At 43.9% G+C, this 15,604-nt stretch overlaps 1 protein-coding gene across 1 annotated transcript; it reads left to right on the top strand.

Moving 5' to 3' along the window:
* Positions 1 to 904: 904 nt before the first annotated feature.
* Positions 905 to 15,604, top strand: tmod2 (tropomodulin 2). The gene is made up of 10 exons (XM_062409587.1): positions 905 to 984; positions 6,035 to 6,256; positions 7,495 to 7,651; positions 10,696 to 10,818; positions 11,132 to 11,206; positions 11,289 to 11,419; positions 11,540 to 11,647; positions 11,740 to 11,883; positions 12,279 to 12,423; positions 13,562 to 15,604. The coding sequence occupies exons 2-10, from the start codon at positions 6,131 to 6,133 to the stop codon at positions 13,591 to 13,593; spliced, it is 1,041 nt and encodes a 346-aa protein (XP_062265571.1). The 5' UTR covers positions 905 to 984; positions 6,035 to 6,130; the 3' UTR covers positions 13,594 to 15,604.

The raw sequence follows: 15,604 nt of genomic DNA, 5'->3' as shown, positions 1-15,604 counted from the left end.
TTTGTTACAGAAGTGATACATCAACTATCAAGGGTCCTGTGTCTTCTGGCCCAACTCATGAAGATGGGTTCTGTCTTAATGTGCTAATTTAACAGCAAATCCTTGTTTTTGAAGGTCATTTATTGTTCTCAGTACATTGCAATGTCTTCAGCTAAGTATGATCATTCATTATCATTGCGGGAGAGGCATCTTGTTACAGTGCAACAACTGAGGGTACATGTAATCCAATACCCACTATTGTGTAACACAGTGAAAAGCAAACGAGCTTGATCGTTTGCTTGGGATGAGCCCTTCTTGATCTTTAAAGTCAATGTTAAGTTTAAGTTTTCAGTCAAAGTCAACTTCACTGTCAATTCGTCCGTGTACAGAACATAGATGGGATTGAAATGCTGTTTCTCTCTGAGCCCCGGTGTAAACATGGGTGTAGACGGTGTCGACAGTAAACAGAAGATATTAGTATGCAAGATATTAGGTACTCAGGAACACAGTACATAGTACAAAGAACAACATAGTATGCAGTGAAAAGGCACATGGTGGATAGGATTTGAGTAGTGCAAACTGGAATATTGCTAAAATGGATTGAGAGGTGCAAAAATACGTCATGAAAAATAACCTAAGGTAAATAGACAGGATGTTGTGGATAGAAATTAAGATCCAGCTTTTTCCTTTCTTTTTAAAATATAATCAAATACTTTATTTGGGCATCTTCAAATGTGTTTTAAAATGTTTTTTAAACAATAATAAATAATTTAATAAATAATTAATACATCTTTAATACATTTTATTGTATTCATCGCATCTCATCTGATTGGTTCTCATAGATAAAGAAGGCGGGCCAAACACTCTCGCTGCCGATTGGCTGTTGGACACGTCAGTCTCCACTGCTCTCTTCCGGTGTCACCGCCCTGGGCTCAGACAGAAATCGCTTTCACTGGAGCTCAGCTCGCGTTTCAACACTCGCCAGCTCGGTTCCTTCAGTCTCAGGTAAGACCATGGACGCCTCTGGTGTTTCCTAAATCTCTCAGCGAGCTAACCTCACTGTTTACTGTACTGACACCCCTGTGTGTTGTGGCCGCTGGAGCTAAACTGTTAACAACTTGACTCAACTGCAGATGCTAGCGCGGTTAGCAGCTAGCATCCTCCAGTCGGGGCTGCTCCGCTGTACCCGACAAAATGTAGAGAAGAAGCCAAGTTGCCAAAGTTCGCGTCCGACGCACCGCTCCTCTCTGCGGCCACAACTCCTCCGATAACACGTGGGGACTTTTCACTGAGTGATGCTCGTTGGGATCGAACACGCTAACGACCAGCGAGGTCGCGATCAACATGTCAAGAACATGTTAGCTGCCGTTGACGTTGCGTTTCAACGAGAAGTGGGTGAGGCAGCCACGTTAGCATCACTAACTTTCAGCACCCATGGATTCATACTGGGATTTGATGTCAACACCAAGTCTCCGCCAGTGATCCCAGCATCTGTGATGGTTTTGACATGTATATTAGATTCCAGTGTTTTCATGGAGTATGTTGTTGTGGCTTCAGCAGCAGATCTACCTGTGTGGGGGGTCAGTGACTCAGTCTACTGACAGGAGAATTTGTGTGAGGGGTGATGAGAAGGGGTTGTGTGTTGTAGTGTGTCCAGCAGGGCTCAGTGTTGAATGAAGGGTGTGGTCCAGGTCTCAGAGAAGACGTCTGCACGAGGAAGTGTGGTTTTCCCTGTGTAACCCTGGGTTGGGGGGCGAGGCAGGTGGCACTGGTGGCACTGGTGAAGCTGTGTAGCAGGTAATGCAGCAGGGAGGAATGTCGTGGTGCCTGCTGACACTGCATCCTTCTGGTGATGGTGCACGTTGGCAACCCCTGCAGTGCAGTGGCGCAGATCAACAGACTCGTTTCACCTGCATACCTTTCACTTGAGAGTGAAACCGGCCTGTGAGTGTTGGGTTTCGCCCCTTTTGTGTGTCGTGCAGCCACAGGAGTGAATAGTGACTGTGATATGTGTTTACTAAGGGGTGTGAAGCGGGGTGATCTTCCTTTTAAACCTGTATTATTCATCCTGTAGCACTTGCAGGTCCTTGCCGAGCTGCGATGCGGGACACTCCCTGCAGTTTGTTCTCATTACATGATAATGGGGTGTGTGTCTCTTGTTTGTTTGAGAAACGCCACACATCCTGTCTGGCCCTTCAGATCTGTACGAGAGGGAAGAATGTGGTTTGCTTTACACATATTATCCATATTGTAGATTTAGGGACTGATAGAGATATTAGGGAGTGAAATATCACTGATCTGAGGGTGACATATTTCTTTATTATAAATAGCTGTGAATAATGAGAAAACACAAATGCAACCAAATGTATAGAACTTGAATTAACTGCTTCTATATAGACTTATGTGATTCTCTTTAAAACTTGCATTATTTTTTTGTTTGCACTACTTTTGTGTATTGCAGTTACATACTCTCCTAAACAGTGTTATCAGACCCTCTGTTACTGTCTGTCCTCCTGTTTCCATGTGTGCTCCATCATTTATTCATTCTTACAGAAACCGTAGGAGGATGTCCAGAAGAAGAACAGAGATGAAATGAGTAACAACATAGTGGAGAGACAGAAAAGTTGGATAATACAGTCAGAGGAGAGTAGGTGGGAGGAGGAAGTGCAGACTCCTATCCCAGCGGTATTAGAGCTGGGTCATTCTAACTATAGTCTTTTTGTGCCTTGCTGGGGTGGTGCTGTATTTTAATGTAATAACCAGTTAGTGCTTCCTGTTCATCCCACTGCTGCAATGTGAGGCTCATCCCTCATGCTGCCACTGAGATCTGGAGCAGTCCAGGCGACCGGGATATCGAGTGCAAGAATTCCAGTCAGCATTGTTGAACCTAATATGTGCCTCTTTTTTTTGTGGCTAAGGGTTATTTGATATTAAGCCACGGAGTCTGTAATGGCCCCACGCAGTTATTTCTTTAAGTTTTCCTGTCAACATAGAATTTGAAAGAGGATAAAGCCTGGCATTTGCCCTTCACGGTATTTTACATTTCATTAACTACGCAAAGGCTGGTTCTGTTTTCAGCCGGTCGGTTATTTGGCAGGATTACACGAAAAAACTACTGGACAGATTTCCACAACCCTGGCAGAAGGATGTGGTATGGGTCAGGAAAGATCCGCTTAGATTTTGGTGCGGATCCAGATGAGGGGGAGGAATTGTTTTCACTTTCTTTATCGTTTTTCTCTATGAATAATTTGTGGATCTGGAGGTATGTGGCCCCCTTTTTATTACTGAATTTCTCACATGTCATCAGAATTCTGCTCTCATGCACACATACAGAACATGAGCATTTCTTTTCTATTTCTATAGGTCAACTTCCTCTAGTCTTGCTTTAACAAGTCAGGTTTCTGTTGCGTGTTCCCGACAGTGGCCTAAGTGCACAGGTCAGTGGAGGAAGGCTCAAGGTGAGTGTAGAGTGCAGACAGGTCTGCAGCATTATTGGCTTTAGGCCATCTGTTGTTGTCTTGAAGGATTAACACAGAGAAGAGGGAGAAGGAGAAAGGAATCAATCAGATTGGACTAATGGATCTTCTCGTGTCTCCACCCCAGCCTGGGCCCACCCATAACCATCATTATCCAAGTCTGCATGCTACATTACTCCTCGGTCTGCACAGTCCAAAGTACTGAGGCCCATTGTAAACAGTGGCTGCTGTCTTAAATGTGATGAATTATCATTCAGTTAAGCGGAAAGTGGAATAACGTGGTAACTCTGTTATTTTGGGCTGATCTTTTCATAAGAGCATTATAAGTGTGTTTGTGTGTGTGTGTGCGTCTCAGGCTTATCCCTGGCCCCCAGCATCTCTGCGTTTTCCTGATCCTTGTCAGAAGAGTCATCACATCATTTCCCTCGGCTCATCTCGGAATCTGTCTGGGTAACTCAACCGATAGGCTCTCATCAGCGAGGGAAAGTAAACAACAAGAGCTGGGTCTGGACACGAGGCTCAATCACACATGTTTTTAGATTCTGCAAACCTGGCTCTCTGTACTTTTATACTCGTGATTAATGCGGTATGTTTTTGTGTGGCGGGGTCATCTCGACTGTACAAGACGAACAAAAATTCCTCTTTCCAGAAACGAGCCAGCAAAGGATTGAAATGATATCAAGAGACACAAATCCTAGTGCGGCTCATGAACTCAGGACAGACGACTGCTATTCTGTTTGCAGCACACACAACGGTTTTCACAGGATTTGGATGCGTAGGCTGTTTAGCATCGTTCACATATAATGTTAAATTACCAGTTCTACTTATTTTCATTTTGTTTCCCACCTCTTAGCTAAGCTTCACTCAGCTTCTGTGGCTTCTCTTCCTCACACCGGTAGCTCTCATAATATCTGCCAGTAGCTTTGTAACATTACAGTGGGATTACGATTGTAGATCATTATATTCATTAGGTTTTATTGAAGCCGTCGGTGTTGGCATTTCAGTCCAGCTCGTGAAGGCATTTCTCGTGATAGTGGTTTCAGAGGCGATGATGAGGGTAGTTGTCGAGCCCTAATGGATGAAGTGAGGGAGAGAATTTGCCCAGGACAGAGGCTGGTTTGTGCAGACGGTGGACTCAACCGTACCAGGGACTCTCACTGTGTCAGGGAATTCCTCTGAGTTGGAGAAATCACTCAGGCAGCTCCAGGGAAGTGGCACTCAATGTTTCAAGAATCTTTGGCTGAAACACAGAGTTGGAACTTGGGTTATTTTTATTAGTTTTCACAGATTTTAGATGCTGTTGTTTTTCATAATTGAAATGAATGAGTGGGGTTGATGTAGTAGTTTGGTATAGTGCAGGTAGGGCTGCAGGATTCTGGATTAAACTTATATACTTACAATTGAAATCAGGATTTGCTTTTTCGATTATCAACAGTGTTTTCTTCTGGATTTATTTTCTTCGCTGGCTGTTTTCTGCTAAGCCCAGTAGCCATTGGTTGCTTTCAGGCATGTACCGAACTCTAGGTATTATCCTGAGAACTCGAATGTCCAAGTCAGTTGCTCCGGACATTGTCCAGAGTTTTTCCTGTCAGCCCTTTAGTTAAAACTCCTGAGAATATCAGAGTGAGCTTGCGTGAGAACCCAGTAGGAGATTCTCTCTCTCACCCTGAGTGAACGGGCAGGTTGATGATGGTTTTAACATGCAACAGACTGAAAAGCTTTTGGTCACGCCTGGCGCTGGTATTGATGTGCTGTAAACAAAATCACATGCTTTCCTCAGCAGAATTAAAACATCATGTCCTGCCTCCTGTGTTCTCCAGCCAGCCGCAACTTCTTGCCCTGAACACTCTGCAGATTATACCTGTTGGGTCTGGACATTATCTGGAGTTCAGGTCTGAAAACAGCAAGGGGGAAAAGAAAGATGAACATTACAAGATTTTAATACAATTAATCACATGGTCCCAAGCTCAGGGCATTTTACAGGTAGCAACTGCAATTAAGTACTTGTATCTACGTCCTAATTGATTCACCCTGACATGAGAGTTTTTTAGCAGCTATTTGGTAAAGTGTGAGTTTCCGTTGAGTTTAATTGTGTGCATGATCAAGAGGTCATCTTGAGCTCTTACTGTGGCGTGGGAGACGGAACTGAAGATTCATCGTTTAGTTTGACAGGACACACACTCACTCCTTAACTCATTCACATATCGGATCTATATTTATCCTAGCTCCGGTGTTTCTTACCACATTTTGCTTTATTCTGAGTCCCTTGATAGAAAATATATTCATGCACTTTCAATCTACAGGAAGAAGCTTATTTCTTACGAGGAACAGAGTGAGGTCTTCATGGGAGCGGTCATATGATTTGTCTGAGCCTGAGAAAGTTCTTCCTGTGTTCCAGCTGTGTGTTGCATCATTGCAAGGCCTCATTATCCGGCCCAGCTGTGATCAACTATTGTTTCACATGGATGTGATAAACGATGTGAATGTTCTTACAAGATGGAACCACATTACAATGTTTAAGTCCGCCAAAGTAAAAAGGAATCCCCATCATATGTTTCTGTTTTTGTGTTCTCAAACAGGTAGCCTCAACTCGTCCCGGGAGCAGTGAGCCAGAGAAGGAACAGTGTGGCTGCGGTCTGCTGCTCAGGGTTGGTTTTCAAGCTATAGCCGGCACCATGGCGTTGTCGTACAAGAAGGACCTGGAAAAGTACAAGGATCTGGATGAAGATGAAATCCTCAACAAGCTGTCGGAAGAGGAGCTCAAGCAGCTGGAGTCTGCCCTCGAGGAGATGGATCCTGAGGTCAGGGTTCAGTGAGGGCTGGAGGAGCTCCAGGGCTCCTCCGTGGGAGGGTTTTCCTGTGGAATGAACAATTTGAAAATGATGGACTTTGTGCTTCATACACGCAAATGCTTAAAACATCTTCACAGCCATAATTAACTTTCTCAAACAAAACTTCTATCTTAGACAGAACATTAATAACAAATTACACCTAGTTTTACAAGTGTATGCCTCTTGACAGGGCTGCAAATCTGGTGTGACTCACAGAGACTGGTATGGCTTAACCACATAAAGGAAAAGTGAACCCACCAGAAAATATATGATTGCCACATCATTACATTTACATTCCCTGGAGATGCATTGAAATGGGTGGATTTTTCCTCTGCAATCCAACCACTCCCTCTAGTCTCAAGCCTCTATGGTTGGGACATTTAAAGGAGAGTCTGGGCTGCAGCCTCTCTGTCAACAGGCTGCCAAGTGTTTTTGTGTTTATTTGTGAGTGGAGTTTTAGAGTAGAATGAATAAGCATTAGTAAGTATAATCCCTCCCAGGCCCCTGGATGTTTTATTGAAATTCCATCTAAACCGAGAGAGGGAGAAATCCCCCTCCACACACAGCCCACAGGAAACATTGGGAACATATTCATTTCTGGATCTTATTATGTAGACAAAGTACAAATGTGTGCTCATAAAAAAGATGCAGTTTGGTTTGAATAGGGGCAAGAAGCCTTTTCCCAAGTATCCACACATCCATTCTCACCTCCCCCAGAGTTTCAGTCGCGTGGAACTAATGGCTGATAATAGGTCGTGTTCGAGATGCATCAAGATAAACTAGTTCATAGTATGTTGATGAACCTGTAATTTCTGTCCATTTTCCATGTGAAACTCAAGCTCGCAGATCTGCTTATATATCTGAGAGTAAATACTGGTATTTGTGTTCAGTCATATCTGAAGTTATGAACATTTCAAATAAATCGTTTTCAGACAGTTTCTTTTACTTTTGCTGGCTGAACTACCTCTGATATCACAGAGGTGAAAGTATCTTCCAAGGGAAACTTGTGTTGCCACAAATTGAAATTCTATCCCTTGTCTTTCAAATAACTGATTAAATGTATATATTTTCCCCCGAAAGCAGACAGACCAAACACAATTCATAATGTACCAGTTGATGGAGTTAAGACTTAATTTCTATAGTGTACAGTAGTCTTCATCAGTCGACAGGTCTAATGTGTCTCCTTGTCCCCTCCCCCACTCCCCCAGAATGCTCTTCTCCCAGCGGGTTTACGTCAGAAGGACCATACGTCCAAGAACGCAACAGGAACGTTCGACCGGGACCGTCTGCTCAAACACCTGGAGAAGGAAGCCATCGAGTACCAGGACAGAGACGATATAATTCCCTTCACAGGAGAGAGAAAAGGTGAGCCGTGGTTTTTCTTCAGCTGTTCACGATATCATACCTTCTCATTTCAGCATCAATAGTTACAGGAGTTGGGTTTTAGCCCCTTAATATCGTGGATTCCACGACGTGTGTGTCGGACATTGATCATTAGAAAAGTCAAGCATTCTTTTAAAATTGAGAAAATGTCCAAATCGCAGCCTGATTTCCTCTGTGTATCCTTCAGCCATAGTGCTCTCTCGTGTTAGGGCCATATTTCTCAGGGGATGAAGGACCAAAGTGTGTCTGAGTCTTCATCAGCAGCACAGACACACAGTCCTAATTACCGTTCTGCTGTTGTTGCATGTATTTTTAATGCATGTCTGCTCTTATGCAACATACAGCAGAGTGGGGGAGGTGTGTTTGTACCAGGGTAAAGGAGGTAGGAAGAGTCCAAGGAGGAGGCAACGTTAGGATTGGCTATTTTTTGACTTGGACTTTGTGTTTTATCTGTGCTGGTTATCACACGTTCAACACATTTGTGTTTACACGTTCACCTCCTCCGGAGAAAATGCGGAGACACTCCAGAGTCCAATGCACGTCTGATAGCAGCTACAGAGTCCTCCTTTGTATTCAGACACTCGTGACAGTAACTGTCTAGAAAACAGGAAAAGGAGATCCAAGATTTGAAAGCATGACGGAAAAACTTAACTGAGAAGAAATCATTTTCCAAACAGAACTCCCATGCTGGAGAGGAAATGGAGCTGACATCTTCACTATGACCCAACCCAGCCTGTTAGAAATTATGCTCCCCCCATGAGTGAGTGTGTATGTGTGTGTGTACGTACCCCATGACTACATGGAAAACTCAAATCACTCTGCTGGTTCTCTGGAATGTGGCTGATTCTCTTCCCCTTGTTATACTCACCCCCTGCTGATGAATAATGTTGTCATGGGTGTGTGAGTCTCTCCTCTGAACAACACACATAAATATCAGAGGAAAACAGCCTGACTACAACCACTTGTATTTTATTACATCAGGTTACCTATTATTACTCTTTTACTAAACATCTTTCTTATTGTTCACAGCTTCTATTCATCCTTGGCTTTTGTCCACATGCTTCACATTATGAGGGTTTGTCTGGATGTCCATAGATGTTGTGTATTCCTGCTGTGTTGTGAGATGTGTGCTTTTTATTGGTAGCATGTTCAATAGTGTTAATAAAATGACTGTCTTTGGATCTTGGACTTCAGGTCACACAAAGCATTTGAAGGCATCACTGTGAGCTGTGGAAAATCTCTTGTAGCTCCACTGACCCATTTTATTTACTGTAGCGGTATGTTGACAGTAATCCTGTGCAATTGGATTATTATTTGAGTGTGCTCAATTTTGATCATACCTCCACGTATTTTAATCTGGATTAACTTCTTGTTTACAGCCTGTGTGATTTTTCTGGATTCTCCGCTTGGCTGAATTTGTTGTAGATGTTTCCAGGCCTCGACATTAGAAATGTCTGAAACCAATGCTTTCATCACAAGTGTCAATTGAAAACCCTTCAACACCAGTATTTAGTAAATCCGTCGGTCTTATACTCCAAGTCCTTCCAGCTCCTCCATTGACACAGTCCCTGATGCAGTCCCTGTTTTTTCCACACATGATACAATGTTGTATCTCAATGTGTTTTCCCCATTTAGTCCACAATAAATGCTCCCGTGGGGTCATTCAGTCAACAAGACGTTGGGCGCCTCTCTCTGTCTTTCCTTCTTCCGCGGGGCTAAATGTCGCTCCACTGGGACTGGCCCAGATGCTGCTTGATGACTGTATTTACTGTTTGCTGGCGTTCAGGAAGTGCCAGAGCCCCCACTGGGGACCAGTATGAGCAGTTTGACGAGAGAGGGAGGTCCTGATCTTGTGGTGTTTTTGTTTTAAGGAGACAGGCGCACAGAGCGGCTGGATGGTCTCTCTGTGCCATGCATGTGTTTGTTGCCCCGGCAGTGCAGTTGAGATTAGATTAACGTCATTGTTTTCTGTGACTTCCTTCACTCTTTCCGTTTCTTCGCCCAGATCGGAAACCATGGCAATGCCACAGTAGTCCAACATTGGCGGACTGGGCTCTGCTGGTCTGGAGCACTGGTGGTTGAGGAAGGTCGTGCAAAGTAGCAGGAGGCCCACTTTTATTTACACAGCACATTTCTGTTGACACGTTACCTCTGTGTTAGAAAGTGTACGCTGACCTAAACAAAAAAATTCCAGTAAATTTTACATGACTTTTAACAGCATTCATTCAGAGTGTAATTACTTAACATCGTAAAGTGCAATCTGCTCTCATTCCATTTGCATTGCAAGAAAGCAGAAAACTGGATTTGAGCAAATAAACACAAGTTGCTTCCAGACGTGTACTGAGCGAGGGATTAAATCCTGACATTCGCAACTTCACATAGGAACTTTATGTGAGAGTGCAACTGACTGAGTTTTAGGCTCTGGACTTTCTCCCTAGTTTTTTCCTGCCTGCTCCCTGGTAAAAACTCTGGATAATATCAGAGTGAGCCCATGTGAGAACACAGAAGGAGACGCTCTGCAGGATTCACTGAGAGTGAGTGGGCGCGTGGATGAATTTTGTAACGCGCGCAGATGCAAAACCGAAGAAGCAGAAATACAAATATCTCCGAATGAAAACAGGAACCGCACATGAAGAAAGACACTGACAAAAATGTCAAGTCAGAGAGACAACAAGGTCAAATGTGTTGAAACTAGAGAATCAAGCTTGATCTTGGTGTTACACCTATGTAAGTGTATTAACCATGAAGCATGGAGCACTTGGTTGTCATGCCGTCTTATGGCCGTTACGAGGAGAGGGGAATGGTTGTAGAAGAATAACAAGCAGCATTAAGTGAGGCTTTGGAACGTTTTATAGAAATGGGAGCGGTTGTGTAACATCTCATAAAATGTACTTGGGCCTGCATGGACCTGATTCCTCCGTCTGCGATGATGAAAACGTTATTCATTGCCTGCTTATTTTGTGAGGCCTGAATCGTCTCCAGTGAGTTTATGATTTGAGTTAAATTTTCCTCTCCTCCCTCTGCAGGTAAAGCATTTGTTCCGAAGCAGAGACCTATAGAAACGCGTCAGGAAGATATCACAACCCTGGATCCAGAATTGGAGGAAGCCCTGTCCAGCGCCACAGACACAGAACTGTGTGATCTAGCAGGTAAGAATGAATGAACTCACACCTTCGGTAAAGAAGTCTTTGATAAAAAGGGTTTAGAAACATAACTCTGTATGAGGGTCTCTTTGTGTTGCAGTCGAGTTCAGTCTGCCTGAGTCCGGGCTCTGTAGAGACTTTAAAACACAAGCTTCTTTCTCTCTCTCTTTCCCACGGCTACATCCTTCACCATGTGTGGCAGAATAAAAGGGCTCACTGACCAAAATACCCCTCCCCCCCCCCCGTCTGCTTTGACCTATGTAGAAACTCTTGATTATCACTGCAGCTACTGAGTCTGTGGCTTTGCTCTTGTCTGCAGCGATCCTGGGTGTTCACACGCTGGTAACCAGTAATCAGACATACGATGGGACCAGTGGCAAAGGGGGTTACAACAGTAAGTACACTCATTGAATTGAACTCTTGTTAATTCAAAAGTGCCAAAAAGGATAGATTTTTGACCCCTGTGTCTCTTCCAGATGTGGTCAAAGGTGAGAAGATGATCCCAGTGTTCGATGAGCCTCCCAATCCCACCAACGTAGACGACACCCTGCAGAGGATAAAGAGCAACGACAGCTCCCTCACGGAGGTCAACCTCAACAACATTAAGGTACACACACACACACGCACACAACACACACACACAACACAGACACAGGCACACGTTCTCACAGTGTGTTTTACTCATCTACCTGTGACTAATGGTGGTGTTTCTTTGTTGGCCTTTCAGAACATTCCCATTCCCACGCTGAAGGACTTGGCCAAAGCCATGGAGAGGAACACCCACGTCAAGAAGTTCAGCCTGGCAGCAACACGGAGTAACGACCCAATTGCTGTGGTGAGAGTGGTGTGGCACGCCGGCTTTAAATGGCTTTTAATGGCACAACTCCTTATTTACACCTGTGCTCTGTTGTCTCCTCCTTGTCCCAGGCGTTCAGTGAGATGCTGCGGGAGAACAAAACGTTGCGAAGTTTGAACTTGGAGTCCAACTTCATCACCGGGGTCGGGGTGCAGGCTTTGGTTGACGCTCTGCGGGACAACGAAGCAATTATAGAGATCAAGATAGACAACCAGGTACCAGATGGTTTGGGGCATTTTCCCTGAGCACAGCAGGATCTCCTGCACGAAAGAACTTGCTCTTTATTTCTCCTTGTTCACTTTGTTTTTACATTGCTTCCAATCTTCCAGGATCCCTGTAGGGGACAACAGAGTCTGATTCTTTTAACGAGTTGTTTTGCGCAGTCTAAAGTAGCAGAGAATATTTGTGTTTTACACCGTGCAGTTTAAAGAAAATGCCAACCAGCACAAACCAGCGCCTGAATAAAACATAGAAGAACCAGTTGAGAGTTTAAAGTAGTGGAAAAGAAGTGAAACCATATCCCTGTGGTCTGGTTCTCCCTCTTCTCCGCTGTGAAACAAAGTGAAGTTCTGACTCTCACGTTCGGATCCTGTTTGTTTGTGTGATTCAGAGGCAGCAGCTGGGAACCACTGTAGAGATGGAGATAGCTAAGATGTTGGAGCAGAACAACAGCATAGTGAAGTTTGGCTACCACTTCACCCAGCAAGGACCCCGGTCCAGAGCCGCAGCAGCTATCACCAAGAACAACGACTTGGGTACGACACACACACACACACACAAACACACACACAAAGAACAATTTGAGAAAGCTGGGTCAGTGGCTGCCCATCACATTGCCTTCCACCTGGTATATCTTTATTACCACGTTCAGACCTGATATTGACATCCATTCCCAAAGCAGTGGATCCTGACTGTGTCCTGAGACTCCTCACTGAGCCGACGTCCTCTGACCTGCTGGTTTCTCAATTAGTCCCATGGAATCTTCCTCTTCTCAGCGCCCACATGTTGATTTGTTTGTTGGCCCAGAGAAATCTTTCTTCACATCACAGCTGTATGAGATTCATTCAGCCCCTCCTGACACACACACACACACACACACACACACACACACACAGACCGACACAGCCCAACTAAACGCAGTATCACATTTGTAAACTCAGACGGGGGAAAAACAAAATTAGTAAGTCTTCATGAGCGTAAATGTTGTACGTCTTTATTTGCATATAGAGCGTGGAGGTGAAATCCAATCACAAGTTGTCACAGGAGACTGATTCACAACACATTTTAGTTCAAGGTATAAACAAACCTGGAGCTGTCCCCTTCTGATGGGATCTCTCAGGACGGATGTTCATACCAGTTGTGAACAAGGCTTTTAGGTGGAAGAGTGCGTTATGACAAATCGTGTTGATACATCATTGTACCCATCTGAAACCTGTCAGTCATCCCCACTGGTAGTTCCAATCCACAGTGACGACCTCTGCTCTCTTTTAGCTCCTCCTCCTGTCCGAGCTGCGGTAGCACAGGTCTGGTGCATGGGTGTGGTCACAGAGTGTGTGGACGATAACAATGCTTTCTTTCACAGCTGTTTGAATGGAGCGTTCACTGCATTAACACAACGGAGATGACACGGTGTGATCTCACAGCTTGAAGAGTGACGGCTTCCCACGTGTTGTTTTTTCTGTACATGCCGACACACGCTGTCGAAACTGATGTAATCTCTGAACACACAGCTCGAAATGACTCACTCAGTGTTTTCATGATCATACTAACAGGCCCGTGGAGGTCGATGGTCGTGTTGCATGTTTGCAGTTGTTCATTCTTGTCTTATTTTTTTTTGTTGATTGATTTTAGGTGAAATTTATGCTTTTTTTCTCTTTTACTCATCTCGTCTAGTTCGTAAGAAGCGAGTGGAAGCGGACCTGTAGGAGCGGAGCCGGACCCGACTCCCAGCCAATCGCGTTTTTTCATCTCACCACGTGGAATAATTTCAGCCAATGCCCTGGTCTCATCTCACTGTGTGGAAACTTAAGTCTTGTGCCAAACTGTGGGGCAAGGCGCGCGCAACCAGAACATACGTCTGAGAAGAAGGGAAATAACTGGAATTGCCTCCTCTCCTATATGCTTGTTCATACTGTTGTTTATTGTTATGTTTGTCATTGAAGGTGTAAATCTGAGTAGTTTTTAGTCATTTCATTTCAGCTGCTCCTTTTGTTTTTCTTTCTGAACCTTTATATGTTCTGTCCAGACTTTTTACTATCTCCTTTCCTTTTATACAATGCTATAATCATGTGGAAGAAACATGAACAAGTACCTGAAACAACAGTAATATCTATAAAACAACAACTAACCCCCGTATCCTCTTCCGTGATAGTTTGCTATTGGATGTTAAGATTCCACTGGAGCAGAATTTGACATTAGAACGTCGATGACTAACCTGTTGTTCTGTCGGTCACCATAACACAACCAGCAGCTGCAGCATGGTGCAGTAATGATCAGATCGCTGCCGTACGTCACGTGACCAATGTTCTGAGGCTGTTTTTTTTAATTGCCTTGTAAAGTCTGCGGGACTGATGGGCCGGTGTGTGTAATAGTTTGTGTGTGTGAGAGGAAAAGAACGTTCTTAGTTGGTGCTGGCGTTACGCTGTAGTCGGCCGAAGAGAGGATGTGCGATTCGAAAGTCTGTAAAAACACGTTATACTGTCGACCCCCCCCCCCCACAAACACACACACACTTCAATATAAAACCACTGTATCAGCGTTTTTTCCACACTAACATTCTTGTTTTGATACGGTTCTAATTCTGATGTCGGTTGCTCTGACCCCTGATATCTCTGAACAGGAAATTATAAGGAGGGTTTGGTTTTTCAAATCAAGTAAAAACTGGGATTTTACTATAAATATAACAGGATATTTACTCTGCTCAACAGCCTGAGTATCATTTAAACTCAGCCAAACCAAAGACAAACACGTGCAGTGCTTAAAGTATCAATATCAGACTGGAAGGTTATTGGTTTCGGTTTTGATTTTTGTCGGCTTCTTCACAGTTAAGATCTTGGAAAGAGTTTTAAAACAATAAATTTGCCTTTTAATTTGACGGTGTCATTACAATCCTTCACATGGGCCATTTATTGAAAAGGAGAATTCGGCAAGTGGTTCTCTGAGATGCGAGTACGAGTCTGCTCCCAGTTTGTGTGAAATCCCTTTTTCATTTTACGTCCCGGCATGCAACGGCTTGTGAAAACGTCTCTGTGATCGACACCCCCCCCCCTGTACAGATCTGAAATCTGCTTCCTCCCTCACAACCAACACTTCAGCTTTCAGCAGCGTCTGAGCAGTAGCATGTCGTACATTACGTAACAGTGATGATGGCAACGTGCCGTGTGCCTTACACTGAACGCACACTCGCCTGCTCGAGATGAGGAGAACAGGACCAACGCAGAATCTACTTGAAGCTTGTATATACTGTTTATGTGTAACAGGAACAATACTCCTGCTTGACGTCATCACACACACGAACAACACGTTTCTATCGACCAAGCAAATTCACATTCCTGGCACACCAGTTCTATGTGTTTTATATCTGTGTTCTTCCTCCAACATCATATCTGCTTGTATTTCCAACCTCCTTGTTTTTACATGACTGTGCTCTGCTGGTGGATGAACTGCTTCTTTGCTTGGGCTTGTTAATAATAATCTGTGATTCTATATTAATTCTGTACATTAATAAAACAAAAATTGCCATCTCAAATTCGCACACACACACTTTTATGTGTGGACCACGTAAATCTACTCACTGCTGCGATTTCTTTTGTACCTTTTAAATCAAGATTCAGGTGTAGAGTCAACATATGGAAAATGTAATATTCTAAAACCACAAGACTGGTGAAATGCACTGCTGAATATAAGACATCCTCAACAATAAATGTTTTTACATAC

Source organism: Platichthys flesus, chromosome 1 (assembly GCF_949316205.1).
Source record: "Platichthys flesus chromosome 1, fPlaFle2.1, whole genome shotgun sequence".
In the NCBI taxonomy this organism is placed as follows: domain Eukaryota; kingdom Metazoa; phylum Chordata; class Actinopteri; order Pleuronectiformes; family Pleuronectidae; genus Platichthys; species Platichthys flesus.
This window is presented reverse-complemented; position numbering and strand designations above follow the sequence as displayed.

Bases quoted from the DNA above. Each gene is read 5' to 3' on its own strand.
- tmod2 (XM_062409587.1), top strand. From the start codon at position 6,131: ATGGCGTTGTCGTACAAGAAGGACCTGGAAAAGTACAAGGATCTGGAT. The intron at 6,257-7,494 runs GTCAGGGTTCAG...CCACTCCCCCAG, and splicing joins TCGAGGAGATGGATCCTGAG to AATGCTCTTCTCCCAGCGGG. The intron at 11,884-12,278 runs GTACCAGATGGT...TGTGTGATTCAG, and splicing joins AGATCAAGATAGACAACCAG to AGGCAGCAGCTGGGAACCAC.